Source organism: Trachemys scripta, chromosome 15 (genome assembly GCF_013100865.1).
Source record: "Trachemys scripta elegans isolate TJP31775 chromosome 15, CAS_Tse_1.0, whole genome shotgun sequence".
Lineage (NCBI taxonomy): Eukaryota > Metazoa > Chordata > Testudines > Emydidae > Trachemys > Trachemys scripta.
Window position 1 is genome coordinate 31,606,777 of NC_048312.1, and position 11,227 is coordinate 31,618,003.

The window sequence follows — 11,227 nt, forward strand, 5'->3', positions numbered from 1 at the left end:
ACTGTTACCTGCCAGCACAGGCAAGCTGAGCAGGTGTGTTGGTTTGATCATTTCCACTTCTGTAGCCAAAGATCTCGGAGTACTTGCTTACAGATGGGGAAACTGAGGCAGAGAGGCAGCCAGTGGCAGAGGCAGGAATAGAACCAGGCCCCATGGGTTAGAATTCTACGTCGGGGCCATGAGAACATGGCTCCCCTCGGTGCAGACAGCTGAACTGGGGACCAGGCTGGCAAGTCCCCCAGATGTCCCCAAGCTAGGGGACCCATGTGCTACCTTCACAGAAGAACATGTCCCAGACACGCAGCACGGAGCTCCACGGCAGGGTCCTGGAGAAGGCGCACATGAACCACTCAGTCATGTACAGGATGGGGTCGATCTTTTGCTTGCTCAAGTGCTTGTAAGCCATGGGTGCGAATCTGTGCAGCAGTGAGAAGAGGATCTCCCCATCCAGCTGGATGGCCTCCTGCAGGGAGAGCGGCAGATTACGGGGGGGGGGGGGGGGGGGAGAAGGGGCGGCGGGGGGGGGCCAGGGGGGGGCCATTCCCCCCAAACAGTGCCCACCTGCCATCCACACACTTATAGTCCCCAAGAAACAGCCAAACAGCTGCCGTCCGCCAGCAACAACCCAACGGGAGAGGCAGGGCCAACTGCACCAACTCCCGGCTGGCTACGGTGGTGCTACCATGCTCCAAGTTACAGGGCTTTCCATTTCTCACCCTCTCCAGCTGGGATCCTGACAGGCTGCTGAGGCAGAGGCTGGGTATTTGGGGCTGACCCCATGTGCCAAGAGGAAGGTGTGAACAGCTGTGAAGGCAGCGTGCCACCAGCAGCAGCACAGAAGTAAAGGTGGCAATGGGGCGCTAAGTCTGCTGGGAAAAGCGATACTAAAAGTTTCTTTGCGTCCCTCCAGCATTAAAACAGTAACTAGTTACAAAATAATTTTTTGCTTATAACAATTCAATAAAAATGTATTTTAGTCTTGATTTAAAAGTGGTGAGAAAAGGTAAATTCAGTTTAAACAACAAGGTTATAAGTTTAGCATGTAAAATAGTGTTAAATATAAAAATGAGTTTTTAATTTAGAAGGGGGGGCGGACGCACTCAGAGGCTTGCTGTGTGAAAGGAGCTGCCAAGACATTTGAGAACCACTGGTCCAGGTTCACATGCGCCCTGCAGCTGGGTCAGCATCACCCCCATTGTACAGGAGGGAACAGAGGCAGGCGGTGAGCAACTTGCTAAGGTCGGCAGGCGTCTGGCAGAGCCAGAAATTGGACCCAGAGCCACAGAGTCCCAGTTCATGGTCGTCCTTCCTAGTCCACTCTGCATGGCTGCTGGAGCTCAGTCTCTAGGGCTGCCAAGCCAGGGGCACGTCCTACCAGTGCAGAAACACACCGGGAAACCCCAGTCCCCCTGCAACTCCCCCCTCCCTTCCTCGGAGTGACCCACTCCCGATGCATTATGGGAACACGCTGCCCTCCTAGTGGGAGCAGATACTGCAGAAGGGGGGGGGCGGGGGGGAAGAGAAGGGGTTTGTCCTCCAGAGGACGAGCCAGTCCTTGCTAAGAGTCTGGTGCAAGCCCGTGGCCCTGCCCACAGTGGCAATGCAGTCTAAGTGAGGTGCCCAGGGCCATGTGCGGTGGGAGGGGACTGGCAGGACTTCTGTTTGGGGAGGGGGAGAAACGGAGCCTGTGAACAGAGCCTTTTGCTGTGTCAGATAAAGATCTCAATATGTGAGCGGGATTCACACTCTGCTGCGACTACACAGCTACTGCAAGCACAGGGTCAGCTCACGGGACTCGGCTCCCCTCTCTCTCTCCTCCCCCCCGGCATGAGCAGTCACTGCCCCAGGCTGGACAAAAGAAACCCAAAGCAGCTCCCCATGGGTGCTCTAGACATCCCTGTGATGGGCATGGAGAAGCTGCTCCCGGCCTAGCCACAGAGCTGCTTTTGGAAGGCTGGAGCATCCACCTGCCTCTCTGATCTATCCAGGACAGGCCCTTTCTGGACTAACCCGAAACATAGCTCGGCAGCACCCGAGGCGCCCAGGAACCCATTGGGCCAGGTGCAGAACAGCCTCTGCACCCAGGCAGCAAGGCAGGGCCAAGGAAGCAGCATCCCCAGGACCCAGCAACACAGTCCCGCAGAGATGGGAACTGAACCCCCATCTCCCAGCCCAGGGCCTAACCCTGCGGCTACCGTCCCTCTGGAGCAGGTGGCCCAACAGGCCCTTTGCTACAGAGCCTCCACACTCGACCCTCTCCGGGATCTGCTCTGGTAGATGTGTCCACCTGCAGCCCCTGGTGACTATCGCAGGCAGAGGAAGCCAATTGTCCTCCTACTACTGACCCAGGCAGCTACCAGCTGCTTTCTGGGGGGAGGCTCAGAGGTGTCAGAGGGACCTCTCCCTCCCGCCCACCCTCACTCACCAGCTTCTCGCTGTAGTAGCCGGGGAGGTACTTCTCGCAGATCTGCACCAGGCACCAGAAGGCTTGCTGCAGGAGGGAACAGGCTGTCAGTGCAGGACAGGGTGGCATGCGCTGCAGCCCTGCTGGAGATGCCCTCCATGCGCTCACTGCTGCCAGTGCAGCCCCAGGCCCCCCCACTTGCCAGTGCTGCTGCTCCCAAGCCACGGGGCCCAGCAAGGGGAAACGCAGCCCTATGGGCACCCTGCTTCTGTGTAGCGGTACTGCTGTGCCTAAAAGCAGGGCCAGCCTGTGCCCAAAGGGCCTGCCCCCTTCCCTGCGGCCATGCAGCAAGCTTCCCCCTGGGCCCTCACCATCCCTTTCCCAGGCCTGCCCAGAGGCACCTCATTCCCGATTTTCAGAGGGCTGGGCACCCAGCTCCTACCCATCAGTGGGAGCCCAGGTTGAGCACACCGGAAAGCCAGGCTGGTCAATGCTGGTGGCGGGGACCCGTGTCTGAGATGGGAAGGGCTCAGGGGACAGAGCCCCAGGAAGTTCGAGACCATGCCCCGTGCTGTGCAGTCCAGACACAAACGTGGCTGCGCTCCAGGAGGAGTTTATTAATCCCAGCTCTCTGCTAGCGCTCATTACCAGCCGATCCCCAGCGCCTCACGGAGGTCAGGCTCACTATCCCCATTCTACAGATGGGGAAACAGGCACAGGGTGGGGAAAGGTCTTGCCCAAGGTCACCCAGCAGCAGAGCTGGGCACAGAACCCAGGTCTGAGTCCCAGGCCAGCACATTAGCCATTATGCCACACTGCCATAACCCAGAGCGGGGGCGGGAATCCCCACGGCAGGCAGCCCTGGCAGTTACGATGTCTCGGGTGCAGGGAAGCCCCATCCCCCGGAGGGCAGACAAAGTCCCTGGCATTCTCAGGAGCGGGGAGATGTGGCAGAGCATAAGCCAGAACCAATGCCAGTGGGATGCCTGCTTTAGTGTTTCTCTAGGCTGACTCCATACGCTCCAGGGCCTGGAGCACACAGCACTTCTGATACCTTTGGGGGGGGGGCGCGGCAGCCCAGTGCAAGGGGCAGTTGGCTGGCTGTCTGCCTGTCTGAATGAGCACTGCCCAGGCCGCCCGCTTAACAAGCAGGAGGAAGGGGGGGTGGGGTCCTTTCTGCGGAGAAAGGAACACGCCCTACACGCTGCCTCCTTAGCTCAGCCTGAGCAGGCACCAGCCAGCCCTGGCACACATTACTGGGGAGAGGAGAGGCTCTACAGCCAGCACCCAGTGAGATAACCGCCGCTCTCTGGTGCCCCTGGCTGGCTGGCTGGCGGCCAATCCACATGCGAGCAAGGTTGTCTGCAGGGGCCAGACATGTTTGGGTTTCCACCCGCTGAGAATTGAGACAAGGCAGCTACAGCAGCTCCTCCACCACAATCAAAAGTTGGGGAGACCCAACAGCCCATCCCCTGCCAGCACAGGGTCCTGCAGTCCCTGGCGAACCCCCTAGGAAGCTACTCCACCCCTTGGGCTGAAAATGAGGGTAACCCCCCATTACGAGAGCTCCTTTCCTCTGCAACTCCTACTTCTAGGCACAACCAGCACACCCCAGGAAAGGCCCCACTCGCTGGGGTTTGCTGCCACTGCCCCTTGCCCTGCCTCTCCTCCTTGGGGGGTGTCAGCACTGCAGTCTCCAAACACAGCCGAGTCCTCGGTCCCTTCCCAGCCATCTAACTGGAGGATGGGAGTCTCCCGAGAGGACTAGAGATTCCCTCTCCTTAGCATGGGTCAGATCCCGCTGGAGCATCGCTAACCGCCATTACACCGGACACCAGCCAAACCAGCCCTCGGGACAATCTGTGCAGGGAGCACGCAAGGAGGGCCAGCTCTGTTGACAGAACAAGGAGCAATGGTCTCAAGTTGCAGTGGGGGAGGGTCCAGGTTGGATATTAGGAAACATTATTTCACTAGGAGGGTGGTGAAGCACTGGAATGCGTTACCTAGGGATGTGGTGGAGTCTCCTTCCTTGGAGGTTTTTAAGGTCAGGCTTGACAAAGCCCTGGCTGGGATGATTTAGTTGGGAATTGGTCCTGCTTTGAGCAGGGGGTTGGACTAGATGATCTCTTGAGGTCCCTTCCAACCCTGATATTCTATGATTCTGTTGTGCTAGAAGATGCCCTCCCCGGGATTTGCAAGCAGGAGCAAATCATCCGTGGGACAGAAAGAAAGCAGGGACCCCTCCTCACTCTCTCACAGCTGCTCCACCCCCAGCCTCCTCGACCACCTCCAGGGAGCTAACTGGGCTCTTCCCAGTGCAAGGGCCAATCCAGGTGGAACCGGTACCAACAAGGCAGGGGGATGGGCCATGATCTGGGCCAGAGGTGGGTGGGTGGGGGTGTGTCTGTGTCAGAGCCCTCCCCTGGCCCCAATGGTCCTGTCCGAGGTGTTGTGCAGTCAGTACCTCCACAGGCATATGCATGAGCAGCACTGCTGCGACGGGAGCCTGGGCCTGGCAGTAGCCCTCCTCCGGCCGGTACAACGTGTAGGCCTTTAGCACCCGGAACAAGTCTTGCTGCCTGCAGAGAAACAGCACCCACTGAGCAACGGGGAGCAGGGACATGGACAGGAGGCACTTGAGGGTGGTGTCTGATCTCCCACCTTTAGGCTCTCAAGCCCCGAAGGACACCATGCCCCAGCACCTATAGGTAGGCAGTCACACAGTACCGGGAACACAGAGATCTACTTAGAACCTCACCACTAGAGTCCCAGGAGCTAGAGGCAAACACTGGTTGGGGCCCTGCAAGGGGACACCTCCCAGTCCACAGCAGCAAATCAAGTAGAAGCCGACCTCAGTACAAAATCACTTTTCATTCAGTTGGACACCAGGCACTAGTCTACCAGTTCCATGCTGCTGAGGGCCTGAGTTCACCCAGCCAGATGACTCCAGCCCATCTCAGCATGGTTCCTGTACCAGGAGGGCAGGACACAGGCCAATGCAGTTTGAGTTGGCTGTGGCACGGAGCCTTCCAGGCACAGCAGATCGCAGCCCAACGAGGCTCTGCACTGGGTTCTGCTCCACCACTCTTCTCAGAACCTGCCCAAGCCCTGACACCTGTAACGTCCTGCCCCAGACAGGCAGCTGGTTACGGCGGTCACCTCACCGGGGCCTGACATTTCCCCACCAAGATTAAACTCTTTGGACGGGGCTCTTACGCACACACACAACAGGGCCATGCAAGGACTACTGCAATGCAGATAACCAGACTGAGGCTCTGATCTCATCAGCAACACTCCCCAGGGAGCTCTGGTGTCCTATTCTCACTGGGTGCATGCAAGGCTGTTAGCCCTGTCATCCTCTCAGACCTGGAGCCCTTCAAAAAGGTTAGTCATGTTTCATCAAGAGGCTTACAACCAGCCTCCGCCTCCCACCCTCACTGATCTGGCTGGAGATGCTGACTCAGCAGCTGACTCCGGCGCCTCTCCAGATGGGAGAGGGAGAATCTGCCTTGCACTGGGAGCCTGGCACTGGTGTGATGGAGACCTGGGCTGGCGCGTGCAGCACTCACAGCATGGGAGACGACTCAGCCAGCTACTCAGTCACGCTCTATTGGCCGACGTGCCCAGGCCTGCAGCTATCCGCACAGAGGGACACAGCTCAGGACATACCTGGTTACCAGGTAACCCGGAGAGGCCTCTCCCATTGCTACATACACATCTCCCTTTCACTCCATGCTTCGTGTGAATAGCCAGCTCCCCCTCCCTCTGGTGTTTGATCACGTGTCCACGTCCTCCCACCCCATAGCATCCCTCTTGCAAGACCCTTCCCCAGGCCTATCAAGGGGCTCTACTGCAACCTGCACAAAGACTGAGTGCCAACATGGAGCTAGACAGCCAGCAACAGGTGATGAGCAACAGAGGGAGCTGGCCCACCTAAACTCTCAGCCCATGTCCATTACTGCTGGGTCTGAGTACCAGGGTGGGCTGGCTGCTAGAGGCAGATGCGACATTGGAGAAGGGAGTAAACAAGACTCTACTGAGCTGATCTGCAGGTAACCTGGCTCAACCCAGAGCCTCAGCTACCAGGCCCTATGGATGCTGCAAACAACCAAGTCACATGGCAGAGAGTGGGAGCTCTTACCCGTGTCCTCCCCGAGACACAAACATTTCATGGAATGGGAACTGCCTGTGGAGATCCCGCTCAATGACATCCAGCCACTTGGGGTCCCCCGCCGAGAGATCCAGCTCCTAGGAAGGAGAGAGCACATGAGTAACCACAGTATGCTGGGGGAGCTCACCACACACTGGCCTCAAACATCACATTCACCTCTCAGCAAGGCCTTAGTTCGGCTTGGAAGGATGAAACCGACAAAAAACATTTCCATGGATGATAAAATTTACAGCTAGGCAAGTAAGAAAAACACTGTTTGAAACCAGAGTAAAAACCCAGCATTTAACTTTTGAATGAGGCTTGTTACAAATGAATAGTGCAAACAGGTGTGATCTCTTGATCAAGGGTATTTACTCTGTCAACATCACATGTCAAAATATACAATGTGTGTTTTAACCGTTTATAAAATTTAAACTTTCTGAATCTCAGTGCCTGTCATTAAATAACTGTCAAATGCTCCCATAATTCCCTGCAACTGTGAAATTTAAAAATCAACAAACATTGAAAAAGAGGCTCAAAACCAAACACCGATATCCACCAAAATCATACAATGTTAAAAACTCAATTCTGCCAGCCCTAATCTTAGTGCAGCTATGACCCGCCAGCGGCAGTATGAACCAGGGCAGCCTGTGCATGCACCAGGCCCTACGGTCAATGGCTCATCTCAGCCCCAGCCAGCAATACCACATTATTTGGTGGCCACCTGTTCTGAAACTTTGAGTGCAACCTCAGTAGGGAAAGGCTCCTGGCGCCCTGCAGTCATTGTTCACAGCATGGCCTGAATGAGCTCCAACTTATGGTGAAGCAGCTTCTGTCTCCCTAGATCATCCCAAAACAGGGTCAGAGGACAAGAACCCCAAGTGCCTTGCCCTGCACCTGCATGGGGAGCCACGAGAGAAGAGATTCCAGCTGCACAATCCAAGGGACTCCCCCTAGCCCTTATCAGCTGGGATGGGACAAGGTTTCAGATCCACATTCACTCTCCCACACCTCAGACACCTGGGTCCCTTCCCTGCAGCCCCTATGGGTGGGTGACAGAGTGAGTCAGATGGCGGCTATGGAAACCTGAATCCATGAGGAGGTGAGGTTTGGCATTTCTCACTCCCAGCTGTGGTGTCAGCTCTTCCTTCAGGCCATGTCCCACACGCAAGCCCTGGCAAGTCAAGGGCTGTGACTCCGAGGGCTATGGGAATGGCTCCAAGCAGGTGAGCCATAAACAAGAACTGCCCTGCGTGGCCAGACTGGGACAGCCAGCTCAGGTTGCATCCGCTCCACTTGGGAGCTCCTCTGCTCTTGTCAGCCCCCGGAACCTCACTACCAGCATCCCCACTGCTGCTATACTTCTCCCCTTGTCATCAGATCAGCTGCCACTCCCCAGTGACGGGTGAGGGCTTCCCCAACAGAGCCACCAATCTGGTGAATTGGAGGAGGCCAGCAGCAGGAAACTTGACAGAAGGCCTCTCTGTAAGGCTGGCTGGAGCTCACCTGTCCTGTCAAAGCAGGTGGCCACAGGAGCCACAGCTACACCTAGACCCAGCACTTGCTCTTCTGAGATGGTGAGAGGGAGTGCAGGATGAAGTCCTAGCTAGCCTCGGCCCAAGTACAGCACACAGCAAGGGCCCCCCCTCCTGACCCCCAGCCTCAAATGTGGACCTCAGCCCTGACCTATAGGGATCAGTCTCATCTTCTACAGTAGCACCCACCTGTCCACACTACAAGAGTCACCCAGCACAGACTGGCAGCGGAACGTGCTCAGTTGCTCCCCAATAGGTAATCTCTGTAGCAGACACAGCTGCAGTGTGGATTCCATTTAGAGCAGCTCTGACCTCTTTGTTGCACTCCATTCAATTCAGATTTCTTGTGCTAATCCCCCTGGAATGTGTTTATCACCGGCTGATCAGGGTTAAGTGATCCATACCCAGGGGATTAGCACAGCCCAGCAGGAGGGGAAGTGGGGGGAAGAAGAGCCCTGGCTTTCAGGTTTGCTTCAGCAGTTCCCAGCAAGGAGCGGAGAGGAGACCAAAAATCCCCCTCCCCCACCTCTTCTCCGAAGGGGTGGGGCTTGTTTGCCAGTTAGCCCCTTCTCCCGAGCAACATTCACTGCATAGAGGGAGTGCCGGGGAGCACTTGTGGGTGGCTAGTTGCACTGAGTTCTTTGAGGCAGGGCCCCTCGGAGCGGTGTCTGTACAGCACCTGGCACAGTCCTGGGCCACAACTGGGGCTGCTATGGGCGACGGTACTAAAAATAGATCTAGTTTGCGCTGGCTCTCCTTGTGTCCAGCTGCACATGCTAAGCAACCCCTAGCTTTACTGATGCCAGGGCAGCAGTTGCTGGAGGTGCCTGTAGGACATGTCTTCGGAAGGCTGGGGCAATGGGGTGGGATCGGGGCAATGGCCACAAGACACTAGCACTACCAAGCCCTGATTTTGGGATTGCCCCTTTGTGTTTCGGGCCATGGGGGGGGGGGGGGGGGGGGCAGAAAGCTCTGGGACAGGAGGGGCAGTTGGCCACCTGATCGGAAACAGACACTATTCTACAGCGTCTACCCCATTGCTACTGCTATACCGGCACTAGCCTCGGTACCTGCCTCAACTGTAGCCACACGTGTCTATACCCAACATAGAATACTGAACTATGGAGCTGCCACAGAGCCATTCACCTCAGTGAGATCAGGCATGTGCATTCTGCATTCTTACCCGAGAGCATTAGCAGGGAAGGGGGAACCGACCGTTGCACCGATACAAGATGGGACGCTCACACTACAGCTGGTGGGGTTAGTGTCTGCCGGATACAGGATCACGGCCATCAGGGGTTTAAAACAGGAGATCAATGTAGCTTTTCAGCCCTGCACAGCAGTAGCTGGGCGAACAGCAATGGATGATACCAAAAGGGCAGGATTGGAGCCGGGGAGATCAAGCCAGTCAAAATATCACCACTCAGACTGGCCCCCAAGCCCTTCACCTCAGCCCCAGGGACAGACCAACACCAGACAGGCTGGGACTGTTTTGGTCTTGTAACAAAAGCTCAGATAGGTCAGGGAAACCCGTGCAAAAGCCCAGAGCGGGTAGTTTGTATCGTGAATTGCTAACACTCTGGGCAGCACATGTGGGTGTGGGCCCTTGGGATGCTGGAGGGAGATCCAGTCCCAGTGGTGCGAAGGGCAATGTGGAAGCGAGAGCTGCTATGACCTGCTGCTGCAGGAGACGGGCAGGTCATCCCAGTTCGGGTGGCCTCCCTAGATGTTAGCAGCGTCCCACATGGGCACATCCTTTGGGCTCATTTTGCAGTCAGCACCAGCAGCGCTAACCTCTGGGAAGCTGCAGATCATACAGGAAGAGGAGAAAACGAGAACTGCTTACATCAAACCTGCCAGTGTTCTGTTCCAGCTTGACCTTGGCCCCTGAGAGGTACTGCCAGGCCCGGCCCCGCAGGGAGGGCGGGATTCCCTTCTGGCAGCGCAGCCGGATCTGAAAGGCAAAGGGGGACAGGCACTGAAACCCAGCGGGGCAGATATGAACATGGGGGCTATCCACAGATAGGAGAGCAGCAATCTAACATGCATCTAGCAACTGGCACCCCAGAGCGATTCACTAGCTAGATGCTCACAGACTTGCTTCACCCAAAGAGCAGCCACTAATGGGCGAGAGACAGCAGCTGATTGAACAGAGCACTGCAGGACAGCGAGTGAGGCACGCTGCAGGGCGACTGGAGAGCAGCAGAAGGCAATTTGGTGCAGAGGCCGAGGCTGGCTCCCCAGCTCTGTGGGAAGCACCACAGGCTTGGGTTTACATCCAGCTCCAAGTTCTGGCCAGGCTGGGCTAGCACCTGACAGAGGCAATGGGACGGGCATGCAGACACAATGCTGGCCGGCACTATGGCACCTTGCCAACACTGGCACTGTACAGCTCGGAGCACGCTATGGGGTGACCCTCAGGCACACTGAGAACCAGAGCACTCAGACTGGAGATCAAACTCACAGCTTGGGGCAGCTGCAGTCAAGGCTTCGAGTTGCTCGGGAAGCTCAGAGGAAAATTCCTGCAGCACCAGGAACCAGTTCACATTAGGACCCCTCACAGTGTGCGAATGATCAGCCCAGCTCCATGCTGGGATCTTGGGGGCGGCAGCCCCAGGGTGCCAGCAGAGATGCCAGGCTGCCTGCAGGGGTTGAGGGCTTGCAACTGCTTTGGTGGCTCTTCTGTCCCCCCAGCCCTGCTCCTGAATGCGGCCTCAGCTTTGGGAGAGGGACCTGGCTGCTGCAAGCCCAGGTAATCCGAGGGAGCTGCCATTTCACACCAGGAACCAGAGTAACAAGATTGTGTTGCAGTTTTGTTTTTGCAGCCAGCTGAGCTGTGGCCAAAGAGCTGCTCGAGCCCTCTTAGTCCAGGAGGTGGGGATCTGGAATCTGCATTTTGGAAGCGTCCATGGGGGTGGGGGGAAGAGTGTCAGGACGGATAACGAGCCACTTCCCTGCTCCCTGAGCAAAACTAACAGGAAACCCCAGGAATTCAATTAGGCCATTCACCGGCAGAATGGAGCCACCAGGGCTTCCTTAATGATTTCAAGGGAATCATGCAAATATGCTAACTCCCAGGGCCGGCTCTAGCTTTTTTGCTGCCCCAAGCAGCAAAAAAAAAAAAAAAAAAAAAAAAAC

General features: G+C 56.6%; 1 protein-coding gene across 2 annotated transcripts in view; it reads right to left on the reverse strand.

Moving 5' to 3' along the window:
* The window catches only part of TBC1D10A (TBC1 domain family member 10A), a 36,213-nt gene that overhangs the window by 7,172 nt on the left and 17,814 nt on the right, over window positions 1–11,227 (reverse strand). For both annotated transcript variants that reach the window (XM_034791148.1, XM_034791147.1), the window contains exons 3-7: window positions 9,936–10,043; window positions 6,546–6,652; window positions 4,869–4,983; window positions 2,426–2,491; window positions 274–463 (exon numbers count right to left, since the gene is read on the reverse strand). In XM_034791148.1, coding sequence (XP_034647039.1) covers window positions 274–463; window positions 2,426–2,491; window positions 4,869–4,983; window positions 6,546–6,652; window positions 9,936–10,043 — 586 coding nt within the window. The remainder of the gene's footprint in view (window positions 1–273; window positions 464–2,425; window positions 2,492–4,868; window positions 4,984–6,545; window positions 6,653–9,935; window positions 10,044–11,227) is intronic.